Source organism: Corella eumyota, chromosome 1, assembly GCF_963082875.1.
Source record: "Corella eumyota chromosome 1, kaCorEumy4.1, whole genome shotgun sequence".
NCBI classification, from domain to species: Eukaryota; Metazoa; Chordata; class Ascidiacea; order Phlebobranchia; family Corellidae; genus Corella; species Corella eumyota.
In genome coordinates, this window is record NC_137490.1 from 4,882,162 (window position 1) to 4,902,058 (window position 19,897).

At 31.0% G+C, this 19,897-nt stretch overlaps 2 protein-coding genes across 4 annotated transcripts; both read left to right on the forward strand.

The window, feature by feature from the left end:
• The first annotated feature begins 1,542 nt into the window (after positions 1 to 1,542).
• Positions 1,543 to 4,470, forward strand: LOC145754817 (proton-coupled zinc antiporter SLC30A5-like). Its single transcript, XM_082570952.1, has one exon. The coding sequence runs from the start codon at positions 1,993 to 1,995 to the stop codon at positions 4,210 to 4,212; it is 2,220 nt and encodes a 739-aa protein (XP_082427078.1). The 5' UTR covers positions 1,543 to 1,992; the 3' UTR covers positions 4,213 to 4,470.
• A 33-nt stretch (positions 4,471 to 4,503) lies between these two features.
• On the forward strand, positions 4,504 to 19,179 carry LOC145740746 (ubiquitin carboxyl-terminal hydrolase 47-like). 3 transcript variants are annotated; one of them, XM_082558579.1, is made up of 34 exons: positions 4,504 to 4,613; positions 5,093 to 5,212; positions 5,687 to 5,890; positions 6,139 to 6,315; positions 6,818 to 7,005; positions 7,290 to 7,432; positions 7,741 to 7,848; positions 8,255 to 8,376; positions 8,652 to 8,764; positions 9,066 to 9,225; positions 9,361 to 9,436; positions 9,538 to 9,773; positions 10,005 to 10,127; positions 10,218 to 10,309; positions 10,385 to 10,440; positions 10,519 to 10,637; positions 10,715 to 10,841; positions 11,014 to 11,136; positions 11,384 to 11,481; positions 11,756 to 11,857; positions 12,074 to 12,193; positions 12,570 to 12,708; positions 12,915 to 13,133; positions 13,405 to 13,590; positions 14,136 to 14,270; positions 14,477 to 15,373; positions 15,769 to 15,890; positions 16,056 to 16,190; positions 16,744 to 16,859; positions 16,963 to 17,095; positions 17,361 to 17,549; positions 18,086 to 18,216; positions 18,359 to 18,459; positions 18,528 to 19,179. In XM_082558579.1, the coding sequence occupies exons 1-34, from the start codon at positions 4,599 to 4,601 to the stop codon at positions 18,635 to 18,637; spliced, it is 5,235 nt and encodes a 1,744-aa protein (XP_082414705.1). In that variant the 5' UTR covers positions 4,504 to 4,598; the 3' UTR covers positions 18,638 to 19,179. The 3 variants fall into 3 exon arrangements, with proteins under 3 accessions (XP_082414705.1, XP_082414706.1, XP_082414707.1); XM_082558580.1 differs by having other exon boundaries at positions 14,142 to 14,270; XM_082558581.1 differs by having other exon boundaries at positions 6,139 to 6,288.
• The last annotated feature ends 718 nt before the right edge of the window (positions 19,180 to 19,897 follow it).

Consider the following 19,897-nt stretch of genomic DNA (forward strand, 5'->3'; position numbering starts at 1 on the left):
AAAAATAATTTGCTTAAGATATTTTAAGACTGGGGTTCAAAACCAATATACCTAAATAATGAGTGTGAAAATCAAACTTTTGTGCTCTAAAAGCCAGCAAGTGATGACTGTATTAAGTTAATTTACTTTTGTATCCAATTTACGAAGCTTATATTTTTTTACCCTTGGTTTTAATTAAAACATCTTCTATAATCATTCTTTGACTACTTCCCTACATCAGGCTACTATTTAGATTACGTTATATCGTGAATCCGGCTGTCTCTATATTTTATTATGTATTTTTTGTTTCTTAAAATTTGCATTTTTTCAGACAAGTTTTTAGGAAAATTTCGTGCTTCTATTAAAAAAGTATTCATTAATTACCCCAAAATATTTAGGTTTGTGTTGTTGTTAGTGTCTTTAAAACTGTCATTAGTGTCATTTACCCACGAATGGATCGCCTGATTGACGTTTATTACAGTAAAGTTGCTTGATTAATTACCAACTTTTGGGGCGAAAAACAACATATATAAACGCTTAAAACTAAATAACAACAGACCCATTTATATATTTTATATTAGTTGATAGGACCAAAATAGTCAAAGTAATGGAAGGCATAGTAAACACAGTTGTTAAGACTATTGGAAATGATGTCGACATCTCGGACTTGGGCAATGTTGTTGAAAGTGTGTCTTCAGTTGCGCAATCTACAACAGGAAAAACCCCGGTTGATTTAATTGAAGATGTCACAAAAACAAATACGGTCGAAGAAGTGGCGGAACCGGAAAAGAATGTCACATTTGACACTGCGTCAAAGAAAAAGAAGCAAAACAAAAAGAAGAAAGCAAAAGAAACTAACGCTGACGATGCACCCAAAGAAAGTAAATTTAAAAGTATCTTAAAGAAGTTGAAGAAAAACAAAAGCATGGAGGCTATGAAGAAAATTAACATAGACATAGCGCCAGAAGACCGGGATGTGCTGTTTAACAGCGCAAAGGGCATAGCAACCGTTGCAATCAAAAACGCCGTACCAGGAGCTAGCCTCGTTGTTTCCGGTGGTGGAAAGTCAGATGCAGAGTTGATAGCTTCAAGTTTGAAAGGATTTTCTAGTGTCGCTATGAAGGCTGCCAAGTAATTTACAGGCAATGTTTTTACTAAGTACCTTGTCCTGTCAACAATTCTTATTTTTTGTAACGTACTTTTATGTAGTTTGTGTTTATTTATATACGGACCTTTAGGCTACATATTTTTAATTAATAAACTTTACTACAATTTTGAAACTGTTTTTTTTAATGCAATAATTTAACTTAATAGACATTTAAACTTGCTAAGTAATATTTTTTTAAATTCTGGTAAACTTAAACTTTTTAATGTAACATTTTTTAATATGGTGAATATTTTTTTTGCCTCTATACTATACTACATAATATTAATTCGAGGATAATAAATTTGTTATCTTTTTAAAAATGTCGATGTCTTACAATTGTTACATTCCCTATTGAGCTAAAATAAAATGGTATTGTGACGTCATTTACGGTGATTTTCATACAATTTTTACGTAAATAAGCCTCGATTAACCTACAGCAAGAATTAGGCCAAACAAATTGCAACAAACAAATTTCATGAATTTTAAAAGATAAAAATAATTTAATTTTGTAAAAACGTTATTAAACGGCACTTTAATATTTAAGTAATTATTAAAGGTAGTTCCTCATAGTAAAGTCTGAAAGTCTAGATTTATGTTAACTTAAAATCCCTACGAAAAGAAATAAAAAAGCAGTCAAATATAATTAAACAATCAACCACAACTAGGATATTCTGCATGAACTAACTAACAAACTAAGTATTTCTGCTCTAACTTAACTCCTTATTTGGAAACGAAGTATTGTCAAATTTATTTTTCTAGTAGACTCCTAAATAATTAACACAAACGACCAATTTAAGTTGAACCAATTTAAGTTAAAGCCAATTTAAATTGTATAAGTTAAACAGATTTATCAGATTTACAATAAAATGGAAGACCTAACCCAACAAGGTGGACTTGGTAGAATTCAATCAAGCAGTCATGGTGCGAATCATAAATATTGGATCATGCTTATTATTATTAAACTTCTACACTGTATTGGACTTTTTGAAACTTATGCCTTACTAAAAACTATGCATATTATACAATTTTTGTGCCTGGCTAAGCTACTTTCAGCTGGTATATATCTGGTGCTACAAAAACCTTTTTCAACCGGTCGTCCTATAGACAAAAAGCAATGGGGCTACATTTTTCGCCATGCTGTACTTGGATTATTATCTAATATTTTATGGTTGTTTTCATTAACTTTGTGTGGACCTTTACGTACTGCTTTAGTGTATGAGCACGATGCACCTATACTAATTGCAATGTTTCTTGGGTTGTTCAATCAAAAGGGAAACCACGCAAGAACACGAGGTTCTATCATATTTTGCCTTGGCATATTGTGCTTACTTTTGTTTGATAATGATTCTATGATGTCACAGATATCCAGTCATCCAGAAGGGCAACACACAAGTGCCATTACTCACTCGATTTATTCAATTATTTCATATCTGGGTGTAGCTGACCACAAAGGAGGCATACTGCTGCTTGTGTTCACCCTGTTGATAAAAATAGCGCAGAACGGTTACACAAAAAAGGTAGCTCCCTATGTTGGAGGGCCTAAGCGGTTACATGTACTCTCTACTGCCATGTCTGCAGCTTTGCTTCTACCATGGTCATTATTACTGTATATAACTGGAGTTGCGGACTACAATCTTCTTCAAAACTTTTTCTGGTTTATTTTTGTTGTTTTAATACTGTTTGTTATTAATCATTTTGGTCAAGTGGTCGCGCTCACTAAATTAGATTCAATGCAAGTTTCCAAAGTGGGGTACATTACAACTGCTCTAATGGCTCTGTTCTTAGGATTTCAGTGGGCCAACCCAGCAGTTGTTGTTATGTCTAAGCAAGAAAATGGGTTGACTACAACATCTAAAGAGCACATGATTTCTGGAGGTGTAATCGTCAGCACAATTTTCTTTATTTTAGCTACAGATATTTTATCATGGCCACCTCCGAAAAGCCAAAAAGGAAGTTTTATTGGGTACTCTTCAGAAGGGTCCCCGTTGTATAGATATGCCGGCGATGTTCTTCAAATGGCATCTAAATCGTCTTTTGGAACGGTTGCAAAAAGCTTTTTAGAAAGAGTCTTACAAGCACGTGATTCAAGGCACATTTTTTATTTTCTTTGCATCAACTTGTCATTTGCGTTTGTTGAATTAGGCTGGGGTGCTTGGAGCAATTCACTTAGTCTGGTATCTGATAGTTTTCACATGTTATTCGACTGTACTGCTCTGATACTGGGATTAGTTGCTGCAGTTATGGCAAAATGGAAACCCACAAGATTATTCCCATATGGGTATGGAAGAGTGGAGGTGTTATCTGGATTTGTAAATGGGTTGTTTTTGTTGGTTGTTGCCGTTTTTTTGTTGTACGAAGCATTACAGAGAATATTTGACCCTCCAGCAATAAACACTGATCAGTTGATGACTGTTGCTGTAATTGGGTTAATTGTTAATCTGGTTGGAGTGTTTGTGTTTAGTCATCACCATGGGCATGGTCATTCGCATAGTCACGATGGCCATTCAAAGCATGAGCATAACCACAATGGAAACAATGCAAATATGAAGGGAGTGTATCTCCATGTCTTGGCGGATTTATTGGGCAGTGTTGGCGTGATTGTATCATCCTTCTTCGTTGAAAGATACGAAATTCTAATTGCAGACCCCATTTGTACTATGCTAGTTGCGATACTTATTCTGTGCACTGTCTGGCCACTATTACGCGACTCTTCCCGCATTTTATCGATGTGTGCACCTCCACATTTAGAACGGCATGTCAATCAAGCTCTTTCAAAAGTCATGGCCATAGAGGGGGTAGAATCGTATCGCTCTTGCAGAGTGTGGCTTCATACAGACGATGAAGTGGTTGCTGTCATAAGTGTTTATGTTCAAGGCCATGTTATAGAACAACGCATTATCACTCAAGTGATATCAATATTTCGTGAATTTGGAATAAATTCAACTACAGTACAAGTTGAAAAAGACGATTTTTATCAACATATGTCTGGTCTGGTCGATGGCGACATGCCAGATTATCAACAAATTTTAAAATCTGGAAGCAGGTCTGGCTCGGAGTCCGACGCAGAATATACAAAAATGATTTGACTTGTTCTAAAATTCTTAACTTATTGTTAATTTCAATGTTTTCTTCAATTTAATATCGAATAGGGTCTATTTTTAAAAGACAATTATACAATAAATACTAAAATATAAATTCTTGCTAATGAAAGTATTCAATTTATATAAGCTGCTACAATGTGCAATACTAATTATGTTGTTATGTATATGTTACTATTTGTTTTGTAAGGAAAATACAAAATAAATGCTATTGGTACAGTAACTTATTCAAACATATTATTTCTTAATGTAATGTACCACTTATTTTTTATATTTTTTAGATTTACAGATTTATGTAAGTTCTAAATATTTTGTTGACTAATGATGTAATTTGAGTTTACGAAGAAAAGTGATTTTATTTTAACTCTGCAGTGATGGCTTTGGTTGAGGTATTTAATTAACATTTATTATTTATTACTTAAACACAATGTTATTTTTTATCTTTATTCTCGATGCGGGAAGGTTGATTTTACGACGCAAACATAAAGTATTATCAGTTACCCCAACCCAGTGTTGAGTTGCCTTTGGCAGTTCGGAATATCATAGTTTATAATTGCCGATATTTATGCTGCTGATTAGGTGTTGGCTTAGCAGGAATTTATAGCATCCAACTCAAAAGGCGCTGCAGCATGAAGGCAGTGGGTCGAACCCACAAACGAACCCATGACTTTATGTAGCCTAGCAAGTGTTCTGACTACTACACCATGCTGCCAGTCATCTTAATAACTAATTTGTTTTACTTTTGTATTTTTATCAAAAACTTTAAGATAACTGCCATAGTGTGGTAGTTACTGTTTTGGTAACCTAAATGTTTTCATTTTTAGTCGTATGTATGACAATTTTTTGCTTAATTTGTTGTTTTTTTTAGTATGATAAATCATATAAGGTAAAAGAATGTACATGTGTGATCAAATATACAATTAATGATCAAAGTAAGAGGTTAATATACTGCTCTTCACCACTAGACAAGGTTTCAAAATTTTATGCAGTAAGTGATAACATACTTTTTTTTTGTAAGTTCTTTAATCTTGTGATATCTACATAAAGTTGTATGTTATGTATAATTATTTTTGCAAAGTTTTTGTTTTTTAAAACAAGGTTTTTGTTTTTTGAAAGCTGTATCATAGTTTTTTTATTTTATCTATTTATTTATCTTCAATTTGGGAAGGTTGAGTTGACGACCTCAACATAGAGTAACATCAGTTACCTCGACACAGTCTTGAATTATCATTTGCAGATTGGGATATTATAGATTATAATTGGCTTTGTTTAAAATGCTTTACGCGAGGGTGCTACAACATAAGAGTAGTGAGGATCAAACCCAGGATCTCATGTAGTGAAGCAAAGTGTTTTGACCACTGCCCCACACTGTGGGTATTTACTATTTAGCATATTGAGGTACAGAGTTACCAAATAAAATTTTATTAACTAATTTTATCAAGAACTTTTCTTGTTTAAATAGGGTGTGTGTGAAAAACTGCCCTTCGTTAGTGGAACATTTGATTTGATATTAAAACTAAACAACGACGAACACGGATTAATTGTCAGCGAAAAAGACAACGAGAACGACTTGTTGAGCTTGGGAGTAACCCTGGATAAGAAATCTTATTTTTATGTTGAAGCAAAAGAAGGGGTTGCGTTTGAAATGGTTCATCCTGCAAATATGGTAAACCATGTTTATGTAGTATTCTGTTAATAAAGCGCAGTAGTCTTTTTGATTTTTTTTATAACTATATTATGATTTATATAGTTTGTTGTACCAGAATTGCCAAGTAATGATGATCAAAAAAAAAATGTTTTTTAGTTTATTGTGTGTAAAATTGATTAATTAATTTAAACCCAAAATAATGAAATTTGAAAGCTTTTTTAAATAATTACACAGAATCTATACGTTTTTTTTAAATTTTTTTGCAGCAAAATGGGGTTGACCAGAACCCAAATAATTTCAAAATTCCCCCTCCCCCACAAATTTTATCTCCCCCACCTAACTTACCCCCAAATATGGAAAGAAAACCAGCTTTGCAACGAAGAATGGCAGTTACTACTGATGAAACTCAAACCAATGCAAGTTTAATTTCTTTCTTTTGTACGGTATCTAAAATTGTTTTAAATTTTACAATATTGATACCTCTGTTTTTTTTGTTTTTTTGTATATATTTTTATCCTCGATGTGGGAAAGTCGAAATGCGCGACTTAAACATAGACTAACATCAGTTACTTCGACCCAGTCTTGAGTTGCCAGTGACAGTTTGAGATATTATAGATTATAATTGCCGATAATTATGCTGTTGATTAAGTGCTGGCTCAGCAGGAGTTCATACCGTTTATAGCGCCTTACTCAAGGGCGCTACAGCATGAGATCAGTGGGGATTGAACCCACGACCTCATGTGTGGTGTAGCAAGAGTTCTTACCACTACACCACGCTGCCGGTCAAATCTGTTATTAAATTTTGGTAGCGTTTTAAATCATTGAAATTTTATTTTAAAACAAATCTAGCTTATTAGATACTGTTAGTTACACTTTTAAATCTAAGACTAGTTTATTGGTATTGAATTTAGAGTACAATACTTGTAACTTTCACATTTTTTATAGCTACAAGACCATTTGCGACAGAAGGCTAGTGAAATATTGCAACGGCCGAGCAGTCCTGCCGAAATTGCTCACAATCCTGCCAAACATTTAAGATTTGTTGGTCTGGTCAACCAAGCTATGACCTGTTACTTGAACAGTTTGATTCAAACTCTGTATATGACACCTGAATTTAGGAATGCACTGTACAGGTATTTTTATCAAGCTTTGTAATGCAAATTTTTTATACATTGTTGATGTTATGTTAAAGTTTTGTATGGGCTATATTATTCTTATGGAAAGCCTGAAGAAGTAAAATGTACGACCAATTTAAATAATAAAAAAAAACATATTTTAAGAGTTGAAACGCAGCTTTTAGGGTGGGTAACTGACTGGGTATTTATAAAATTTAAAAAATATTGCCAAAAAAAGCAAAAATTTTCGAATAATTAAACAAAAAAATGTTCATGTGTGTTTATTTAAATACTTTAAATAGATGGGAATGTGATAGACAAGATGACCCATCAACCAGTATCCCATTCCAACTCCAACATTTATTTCTTCTTCTACAAACAAGCAACAAACAGTCGGTTGAGACCACTGGACTTACTAAAAGTTTTGGATGGGACAGTAGTGAAGGTGGGTTGAAAGTAGTTTTAGTTATAAATAGGCAGCTTAATTATCAGTTTAAGGTTCGATTAAATTTGCGCCAAACAAAGTTAATAAGTTAGAAAAGAATTTTCATATTTATAAAATTAGTTTATGTTTTATCTTTTTTATATTGACTATTAAATAAACAACTTTGTATTCTAAATAAAAAAAATATGCAGTTTCTTTCTAAATGCTTACAAAAAGTTTATACATAATTGTACTTATTTTAAATGTTATCTTAATTATTTATCTGTGATATTGATTTCACATTAACATTTACATAAATCAATTGAAAGCTTGGCAACAACACGATATCCAGGAGTTATGTAGAGTAATGTTTGATGCTTTGGAAAAGAAATTTGAGGGAACTGATCAAGCCGATCTTATCAAAAGACTTTATGAAGGTAATATCTCTTTAAACTCTGAGTTATTGGATGTTTTGACATGTTCAGTAGAAAAAAAAATATTTAACATATTTGCCATAGCAGTAAGTTACAAATTTTTTTTTGATGAACTTAAATCGTATCTGAAATTTAACATAGTAAGTTATGTAGTTTTCTGTTTACAGACTAAACAGAATTTGCTTATTGTGTAAAGAAAAATTTGGGTATTGATTTACCATTGAGTCATGTAGACCAAACAAAAGAAATGACGTATACAAGAATTTATAAATAAAATTACTAGTTATTTAACATTAGAAAAATTAAATATCTAGGGCCAATGGATTAATCAATGTCAAAATTTAAACACGACAAAAACAAATTTGTGTAAATTTTAAGTTTAAAAATTAGTGAATTGTTATTATTATAGGTAAAATGAAGGATTATGTTCAATGTTGTGAATGTGGAAATGAAAGTGCAAGAAATGATACCTTTCTAGACGTACCCATCACAATTCGACCTTTCGGATCAAATACAACATACAAATCAGTGGTAGGTTATTTATTTTCTTTCTCAATATTTAAATTGGTAATAAGTATATGTAATAGGTCTATTTACGATGATTAAATTTGACTAAAAATTTTTTTGTAAATAAATAAAAATTGTGATTTAAATGGCATGCCCAAATTTTTTAAAAATATTTTGACAAACTTTACAATGAAAATGTGGTCTTTATTGGTTTTCTTTATTAATATATATATACATCATGTGGTCTTTATGAGTACATTTTTATTCTGTTGTATTTAATAATTAACAATAACTTATAGATGGAGGGTTTAAATGCATTTGTTGAACCTGAAACACTGGATGGCAACAACCAATATTTTTGTGAGAAATGTGGCAAGAAATGTGATGCTAAAAAAGGCCTAAAATTTACCAAGTAAGATTTAAACTTGATTTTTTCTTGTCAATATTTTTGCTTGCTTATTATACTTTATGTATCATGGGGTAAAATACATATTATAATGTAAGTATGTGCAAATAGTTCTAGTAAACGTTTACCTGTTCTTGATAGGGGGTTAAAATTAGATTTTAAGCCATTTTTTGTTATTAAAATTTACATATGTTAAACTGGATTTGTGGTTCAATATAAGTACACTAATATAATTTTCTATTGCCACCCTATATTATTCTTTCCTTTATTATGTATTTTTAATAAAATTTTGTATTATTTTTTTTAGATTTCCGTATCTTCTCACTTTGCAACTGAAGAGATTTGATTTTGATTACTCCACTATGCATAGAATAAAGTTAAATGACTGCATGTTATTTCCACAAATTTTAAATCTAAATTCTTTTGTCAATGATAATGAAACTACAGAAACTACCAATATCACCACTGTAAGAGACAACTGTATTTTTTGAATTCATTTTCAAATTTATTTTATTTATTTTTGTAAATGTTTTTTGATAATTTTAACTTTTTTACGCTTTTTTTCATTGAAAAGCTAAAGTAATGGAATATTATTTTTTTAGGAAAATAAAAGTAGCGGTGAAATCATCAACAACGATGATGTAATAAATGATGATGTCATTCCTTCTCCACCTTCAGGTTTGCAACAATTTTCTTTTTAAATAAATTTTTACAGTTTTAAAATTATTTTTTTTAAATTTATATCTTTTCTACATTTAAAAAAAAAAAAAATATTCTAGAACCCCAAGATGAGGACTCCAGTAGTCATGACAGCGGTAATGACCCAGACCACACCCCTGTCACAACTATAGGGGGGGTTGACAGGTGTGGTCACAGTAGTGAGGAGGAGGGGGAAAGTAGTGTGGATGAGGGAATCGATATTGAGTCACAGAGCTCCGGGGTGCGGAAAAAAAAATTAAATAGCGCCTCTTGGTGGTTGAATAACGAAGATGTCGACATTGCGAATTACTTAAAGGTTTGTGTTAAATTTTCCAATTTTGTTTAATTTAAATTATCATTTCTTTAACAAAATTTTACTTAAGTGGTACTTATGTAACAGCACACTTGTTGTGTATCATTTCTTTTTTTTTATTGCAAAATATATAAGTGTACTTAACAATTTTTCTGTTGAAATTATAGTTTATGCTGAAATAACCCTTTAAACACTGATTCAAGTTATTAAATTGTTGTTAATATGTTATTACAGGAAGGTCCATATGTTTATGAGTTGTTCTCCATTATGGTTCATTCTGGCAGTGCTGCTGGCGGACATTATTACGCTTACGTGAAATCTTTTATTGACAACCGGTGGTACAGTTTCAACGATCAGGTAAGAATATATTATTTTTCTTTGTCAAATATTGTTTTTTGTATATGTTAGCATAAGTATGACATTAATTCGAACTTTGTATTTACTTAGATTGTAACTCCAATCACACATTTTGATATCGAGAAAACCTTTGGGGGTTCCCCTTATTCGAGAACATCAACATATTACTCTTCCTTTTCAAGGTAAAGTTTTGGACTTAGGTTATTTAGAAAATTTTATACGAAAAATATTAAATAATTTATTTATTTTAAATTTAGTTCCACCAATGCTTACATGTTGATGTATCGACAATTTAATCCCAAAAAGAACAAAGGTGAGAAATGTTAAAGTCATTTTTTAAACATAATTTTTATTTAAATTTTATTTAAAACATTTGATTTTTTATTCACAGATTACACATCAGTTGAAGATCTTCCCGATCACATCCAGAAGTTGGTGGAGAGGGAAGAGAAGAAAGAGATGCAGAGAAAGATGAGGATTGAACAGGAGAGAAACATGTGCTCCATCCAAGTAAAAATTCAATTTTTTTCAAGGCATAAACATTTTTTTAATATTTTTCACGAATGTTTTTTAAATTTTTTTTTTAGTTATACTGCCGACATCCGAGTATATTAAAACATGGCAATTTAACAATTGCTGAAGAAGGTTTCGATTTCCATAAAGATATTTCTTTGGAGGAAGCAATCAAAGATGCCCATTCACTTATGAAATTAGGTAAAGTATTAAAATGTTTTAAATTTAAAAATTAGTCTTAAAATTTTTTTAACATTTTTTAACAAATATTATGTTTATTATTAAAAAAAATAAACTCTTTATCAATTATTAAACTTTTAAAAATTATTTTCTTAAATTGTGGTAAATAATTATGTAATTATGATTGTTTTAGATTACCATAACATTGATATAAATAACTGCCGGTTGGTTAAATACGATCATTTAAACGATGTTCCTGATCGTTCTTTTGATCTTGGCACCCAAGATGAACAAAAATCCCTCAGTCAATTACTTGGTAAAAATTTAAAAAAAAAAGTTTGTTTTTTATCAAGTAAATCCATATACATGTTAATTAATTTTAATAAAGGATTTAAGGTTATATAAATTACCCTTTTTTAATTTTACATGTTTATTTTTTTATGAAAAAGGTAATTTTTGAAATATTTTTAATAGTTTTTGTTTTGCTGGAATATATAAAAAAGAGCTATTTTACAGTATAATTTATTTTATCATATTTTACTCTTAATTTTCTATATGTTAAGGTGGTGTAAAGTCAGCATATTTATTCGATCTCTTACTTGAAACTAAAGAAACAAATGAAGAGTTTGAAAGATACGAGAGTGGGGGAATCACATTAAAAGTAAAACTGATTTAAAAATGATTCGTACTTATAAAACTTAACAGACCACATATATATATATATACCAGTTTAAACTTTTTAAAATAAAAAATAAAGCCATTGGTGGTCCACTGGTATATATGTGTTGTGTCTATGTTACGTTAACCAATTTGCCAGTAACCAGCTCATTTAACTTGCGTATAAAAAATCAGGCACTTAAAGTTAAAGACTTACATAGAATTTAAAGGTATGTACTCAACACAAAGTTTGTATTATATTTTTGTACATCTTTCAGCTTTTCGTAGCTGACCGGAAAACGATGTCGTTTAAATCTCACGGTTTTATGAGATCATCTGAAAGTACAAATGTCTTAAGTTTAAAGAAAAAATTATCACTAGTAAGTTTATAACTTACTTATTACTGTATTTTTAGATTAAACACATTAACAGTATATTACTTTTATAAATAAATAACAAGATTTGTTTTTTAAATATCCCTTTTCTCAATTTTTATTTAATTTAAATCATCTGTATATTTTTGGTTATTGACTTAGTGTATATTTTTTAAACGAAATTTTTGTTTTTAATTTTCTAATTTAAAATTTTTTTTATAGAAACTGGGATTCAAATTGGAGAGGTTGTTGGTTGCATTTGACAAATACAGTGGAGAAGTTGCTTTGTTGCAACATGTCAACAAAACTCTTAAATCTGAAGGTTTCTTTAGAAGTGCTAAGGTAAAAATTGAACGGTTTTAAGTCTTACCATATTAAAAAAATATCATTTTCCAAAATTGACACTTTCTAAAAAAAACAAAAAATTGTCATTTTTGTTGAAACTTAGGTCTATATTTATTTAGAAAATAAAGGGTATTTTTTATATAGGATTAATGGTAAGATTGGTAAATAGAAACATACTGATGGCTTGAAAAAAATTTTTTGAGCATAAGTTCCATCAAATTTCAATTTGGTGAAATGATTTTAAGTAATATGATAATTATATGCTTTATAAAGCAATGCAAGCAACAATATTTTTGGAAATTTAATTAAATTTTAAGAAGCTTAATTTATTTAAAGTACGTAAACTTTAAATTAATTTTTCTTGTTTTTGTAGTTATACATGGATGAATTATCAGATGAGGAATACAACTTGGAAAAAACTTTCTCGTTAAAATTTGAAGAAACAACTTTGTGGTTTATCGTCGACCGATCTTCAAATCTGATCAACATCAACATTCTGCTCCCACCCAGTGGTAGGTTCAATATAAAGATAATATAATATATTATTAAGTTGCTAACTGTAAATATTTAAAAAAATATAAAATTTTTATTCAAATATGTGTATGTAAATTTTTTTTTCTTGTGTAATTTTTTCTTGTTAGGTTTTTTTACAGAAACAAATTGCTTTTGTCTATTTCTATTGCTAAACATTTCTTTTAAAAATTATAATTTTCCACAGAAACAGCTAATGACGAACAAATCCAACAACAATCGAAACTAAAATCTTCCCAAAAGAAATGCGTTCCTGACCTCGTGCAGTCATGCGCATCAAGTGACGAGGGGGTCGGATCACTAGGGGGCAGTAGTGGGAATGCAGGGTTGGGGTCACCAGAGCGTGTAGAGGGTGATGGGGTTAATACTGGGTCACCTGATAGCAATATTACACCAGGAGAGCCGGGTTAGTCAAAAAAAACAATTTTATTAATAAACCAAACTAAGGATAATAATATAAGTTTCATTTCTTAAAAAAAATTCCATTATTAAATTTTTTTTGAGTTTTGTCAATCTTTTTTAACTGCTGCCTTGTGAAAATTTTGTTCTTTTTTATTAACTATAATTTTCTAAACATTAGACTCAAAAAAATTAGACTTAATTTTTGCCCTTAATTTTTGCCAGATTAATATGGGTAGTTTAAGAACATTACTTTACAACATTTTTTTTATTTTTAGGTTTAACATCAAGTGATATCAACCACTTTTGGGAAAGTCCAGAATTATCGAGCAGTCGAAATAAAATATCGGATCAAGAGATTAAAATTCCGGCAAGAAAAAGGAATAATAGTTACGAGGACTCGTTCCTGGAGCCCCAGCAATTCAACAACTTTACAGATATTCTTCAAAAGAAACTGATTAAAGGTAAATATAAAATAGTACTGATTGCCATTTAACTTGACTAGCATTAGGATATAGTGGTCAGAACACTTGGGTTTACTACATTAGGTTTTGGGTTTGATCCCCACTGTTCTCATTAGCTTATGCTATAGCAGCCTTATCTAAGACGATGTTAACTTCTGCTAAGCCAACACTAAATCAGCAGCTTAACTATTCTTCAATTATAATTAATAATATAACACACTGCCAAAGGAAACTTAAGACTGGGGTGGGGGAACAAATGTTACTTTATGTTTGGGTTGTGAAGTCAACCTTTCCACATCGAGGATAAATAAATGTAAAAAAAGAAAACTAGGTCTTAAATAAACTAACTTTATTGTCGTTTTTTATAAAACCTTTTAATATTGAATGCCCACAATGTTTTTTGCTTGTCTTTCTTAAACTATTATCAAGCATGTTTAGGCCAGTTACACTAATATACTTAAAATGTCTTATTAAAAAATGTTTAGGTTAGTAAAGATTTAAAAAATCTAATTTAAAAAATACTAAATTTTTTTTTGATCTGAAAGAAACAGGTTATGAATCTCCCACTAGTTCACTCAACTGCGAAGATGGAAACTCCTCTCGATCTGGATGCGGATCTTTCATTACCGATACTGACTTTGATGTGGAGGGAGTTGTCCCATGTCAGAGTCCTTCACATGGTAAGTTTTATGGCCCTGCAGTTTTTTTTAAATTAATGTACATGTCATCATTTTTGTAAAAATTATTTGGTTTTTAAAATGTTCACTGATGTTTATTCTTCTTGAAATTTTGGTCATTGGCCAGTAATGTGTTGCTGTTCCGTTTAGATACTATTTGATTTAGCATTTTTTATGCAAGAAATTTACCATGATTTTCTTTATTTTAGCCACGGTTGGCAGTGAAGGAAGTAGTCTCAGTACTTCATGTTCAACTCTTGACAGTACCGACACTTTATGCAACACTTCTGATCACCCAACCAATATTGATGCTGCTACCCACTTTAACCCAATATTTAACCCATCTGACCCAAACTCGGGAGACCTTAAACGACAACCTGTTGAATCAGGTCACAGCGAGGTTGTTTACCCACAGATTAAAAACAAAATGGGGGGTAAATGTTACCCCGGTCACCCAGTACCCTATCGAAGCAGTCCGATGGAATTATCACATGAAAGATACAGCAACTCTGTCAGTCTTATTTCTGCTCACAATGTGTCGGCGGACGGCGATTCCTTGTCGAGTGAAGTCAACAAAAACAACCTCAATAATCTTCACAGTGTTATGATAAACCACGGTGATCAACCTCCCGCCGTGACGTCAGACCCCCAAGCTCAAACTGAGAAAAATGTAAATAGTCAGTGTGCAGAGGTGGGCACTCTACCGAGATACTTCTGCGCAAGCAACGTCTGTCTAAACTGCGCGCCGGTGACAAATCCACTTGCAAACAATATTTTTAACCCCCCTAGCAATAAACCCCCCTATTCTAACCAACAAACTGAAAGTAACAAACAGAATGGGGGCTCGAAAATGGATCCCGAGTCGGGTGAGGGGCTCGACAAACTCGAGCCTTTGTTCACCGAGACAGAAAATTTTTCGAGGGTTAAAATACCGACAGAGAACAGCGACATTTACTCGTCACGCGAACGAACAATTTCAACATCTTCCGACGGTTGGGGACTGACTACCGAAGTGAAACAAAAAAGTTTTTATTTTAAAGTTGTTGATGAAGAACAGTCGACGTGTACACCAACTTTAGAAAGCACAGAATTTGTGCCGTGCAAAGGTAAAACTAAAAGATTTTATTGTAAAGACTGTTTATGAGTACAATATAGAAGTCTGTTTATTGCCCTAGGCTTTACTCTGTAGTCAGATTAACATATCTTGGTTTAATGGCTGACAGTAAGATGTAGTGGCAAGAACATTTGATTTTTTACGTAAAATCTTGAGTTTGATCTTAATTCCTTTTGTGTCGTCATGCTTTTTGGTGAGGCAATATAAATGCCAAATGGAAGTCACTTTTTCTAAGCCAAAAACTGATTGGCAGCTTAAAGTCAAGGCAAAATATTAAAAAATTACTGGCTCACTAAACAAATAATGACATTCTATGGTATTTAAAGTACAACTCTTTTTTTATTGGGAATAATCATGAAAAATATCCTTTAAATTTTTGTTTATTAGTTTTAAAGATAGAGATGGACAAGCGAATGCACCTTCTTGCTTTAAAACGACATTTAGTTAACATTGTTCAGGTTCCCACAAGAAGATTTTGTGTTTATAAACAATTCACAAGCGGGCAAGAGGTAGACAATAATATAAAAAAATGATTCCTCAAAAAAGAACTTGTATGTAAATAAATTCACAACTTTATGTATTTTGTTAGGTCTTTGTTATTAAATTTTGTGAGGCCGAATTTAAAAGAAATTGGTAATAGAATTATCTTTCATGTTTATGTTTGTTTTTAACAGACTGAAGTATTAACGCCATCTGAAGATTTTAAGTTAGTAACTGAAGGTCAAAACTTTGTTGTCCGATATGGAAGAGCTTTAAAGAAAAATGAAAGTCGCTGCAAACTTTTCACACTTCAGTTAAATGAAGAGGAGGTGACCTTTAACTTAAAATGTTACAAAATTTTATTTTGTTGATTTTTTTTTTGTACATATTTTTATCCTCGATGTGGGAAAGTCGAATGCGCGACTTAAACATAGAGTAACAACTGTTACTCCGACCCAGTCTCGAGTTGCCTTTAGCAGTTTGGAATTTTATAAATTATAATTGCCCGGTAATTATGCTGCTGATTAAGTGCTGGCTCAGCAGGAGTTCATACTGTTTATAGCGCCTTACTCAAGGGCGCTACAGCATAAGAGCAGTGGGGATTAAACCCACGACCTCATGGTGGTGTAGCAAGTGTTCTTACCACTACACCACGCTGTCGGTGATATAGTATATAGACATTTAAGTATGGTAAATTGTAAACAATTATCATTTTAAGATTTATGATATTGAAGCTTTATCACTGTATAAATTATACCAAATTTTAGGTAATATTTTCTTTATTGCTTGTCTTATAATTTCTACTGATTTTTTAATAATTCTTTTATTGATTTAGGTATATAAATACTTACCATAAACATATACCTTGGACTTTTTTTTCAGACTGCTAAGCCATTGATGGACTGGGTTGTACAGAAAGAAATGACGATATTGGAAGCTCAAAATCTTCTAAGTCAAGATCTTGCTGAGCAATGTGGAATTCACTGTCAACCTAACAGGTTTTTTAATAGCTAAAAGTTGAACATATTTATACAGCCTCCATATTAAGCTTTATTATAGGATTTAAACAAACTGGCAAAATAAATAATTTTTGTTAACTAGAATTCGTTTGAGAAAAAAAAATTGGCGAAGTCCTTCTCAGATTTACCTCCCGGATCAAAAGTTTGGAACTGACATAAGTTTGTATGGGACTCTGGAATTTTTTGTTCAATTTCTTTCTTCACCTGAAATAAAGGTAAATCTCGTTACTTACATATATTGTAAATTACTATTTTATAGGTTCTTTATATAAAAACAGGTGTAATTTTTTGTGTTAAAAATTTGTTATAACTTACTATGGAAAAAATAAAAAATAAATAACTGCCCAAAAAAAAATATACAAATAAAAGACTTTTTTAAATTTTAATAGATAAATGTATTTGTTTTCATGTTTTTAAGTTCGATTTCTAATTTATTTAAATTATTTTCCTCCAAAAATATTTTTAAATTACTTTTTTTAGGAATCACAAAACCAATTGCTGCTACTCTGTCGTCAATGGCAACCCTCCAAGTTACAATTTGGTGACTTTCATGAGTTGCTACTCACAGAAAATGAGCAATCTTGTTCATACGGATTTTCAGCTACTCAGTTGTTAAAAGCACTTTCGGAAGATACTAATATTCCTTTAGATCAACTACAAGTTGCTAAGGTATGTTAATTTATATTAATTTGTTTTTTAAAAACATTAATTTTTTTTGTATATATCTTTATCCTTGATGTAGGAAAGTCGAATGCGCAACTTAAACATAGAGTAACATCAGTTACCCCGACCCAGTCTCGGGTTGCCTGTGGCAGTTTGGGATATTATAGATTATAATTGCCCGATAATTATGCTGCTGATTAAGTGTTGGCTTAGCAGGAGCTCATACCATTTATAGCGCCCTACTCAAGGGCGATACAGCATGAGATCAGTGGGGATTGAACCTACGACCTCATGTGTGGTGTAGCAAGTGTTCTTATCACTACACCACGCTGCTAAAAAAAAATAAATTAAGTATTAAGTTTAAAGTAAACTGGTTATTTTAACATCAATATTTTTTAATAAAGTTTTTTTTTGTTTGATTTAAAGCGACATTGTTACTATTTTAATATAAATCTAGTTTGAAACTGCTAGTGCTTACTTATGAGCTCTGTTTAATTTCGGTATTAATACATTTAACAGAATAACTATTTTTTTGTTTATAGGGTAGGGGTATGTTTCCATTCAGAGTAAGTGTACTTGATGCAGACACAGATTTGGATTGGCAGCCAGACAAAAATAAATCACCAAGTTATCCCATGCACTTAAATGATGATGGAATTGTCATTTTCTACAAGTAAATTACCTTAAAATATATTCTGTTTAGTTTAAATCCATTTAATTGCAAAACATGTCTTTAATTTTGTTAAATAGGTAGTTTAATTAGATTTAAATAGGTTTTAAATTTAACTTTTTTTAAAATTTTTGATCATTTTTAGGGACAAAAATGAACCATTAAAAGAAATTTCTGATGAGGAAAAAATTGCAATACAAGACGAAGAATCAAAATCAGATTCAACTGTACAAAAACAACATACAAGTAAGAAACATTTTTGCTTTAAAAATTTTTTTTTAAAACAGATAACTTTGATAACTAATTATTTTTAGACGTATCTTCGTCGCCTATCCGAACTTCGTACCGCCGCGAGAAGGCGCTAAAGATCTACACGGTCGACACAGCCCCAAAGTCAAACAACGAAATTTCCACCGAGCTTTAAATCCTAGATCACGTGATTAAAATCTAAAAATCACTTGTTAACGTAAAACCACGTGGCCTGTTTGCAGATGCTTTATGGTGGCTTAAAGTTGCATGCTACATAAAAAACATTATCAGAAAAAAAACAATAATTTTTTTGCCTTTAAATTGTAAAATTTTAATAACTTCTAAATTCCGTCCACAGTTTTACCGTTGTATTATTTTTCGGACATTGCTTGTCTACTGCTGTGAATATTATACTGTCGAAACATTTTTAATATCTTGAATTGACAAAACCCTCAACATAATGTACGGTGCTATTAGACAGTTACAAAAAAGGGTTAAAAGCATATGGCAAACTTGCTTAAATTCTAATACAAAACAACTTGATTTCTTTTGTCACAGGCCCATTTTAATTGTCTATAAAATACATTTTTTAAGGTTTTTTTGTTGGATATTATATGACCCGATCAAACGATTTAAAAGAAAGGTTTAACTTTTATGATTGAATTTATGAGTTAATGCCACGTTGTGTATTATATGTTACGATTAAAATAAAACAGATTTTTGCTTATTGTACAATTTTTGTTTCTTTTATTTTTGTTAGAAATAGGTTAAGCCTTTTATCTTAATTAAGTTAGACATACAAAAAATATATAAACTAATGTCTAGGAAGTTGGGCATACTAAAATATATATAATATGTATACTAAAGAAATAGCATTTTTTTCTAGACTTTTGAACCCTCCTATTTCCGCAACTAAAAAATTATTGTCACTACCAATAAAATCAATTGCTTGGTAACCAATGTGTTAAAATATTGAAATTTTGAATGTTTATTATAATAGAATAAATTGAACGTTGATGCGAAAAATGTGCTTACGTAACTAATTAGTTGGCTGCAGTATCAATACTATGCTACTGGAAATAGCTCGTTAAAGCAATTTTTCTCAAGGCAACAATCCATAAATTTCGTTAATTAGCCTAAATTCCAATGCACTTACTTTTACGCTGGCACATTTCTTTACTTAGGGTGTTGCCAAATGAAATATTTTCTTTTAGAATATCTAATGTATTTATTAGTCATTAATTTGCAATTAAAGTCTTATAAATACTTATTATAAATATTGTTGGGTATGCACACAAGTCGAAACTGTTTATAAATTACTGGTAAAGTAAAAGAATAATAATTAAAAAAACAATTGGAAACACCTTTATGGCAAGAAGACAGTCCTTTAAAACTTAATCTTACATTTTTTGGTCATTTAGTTTTAAGTTCTTTT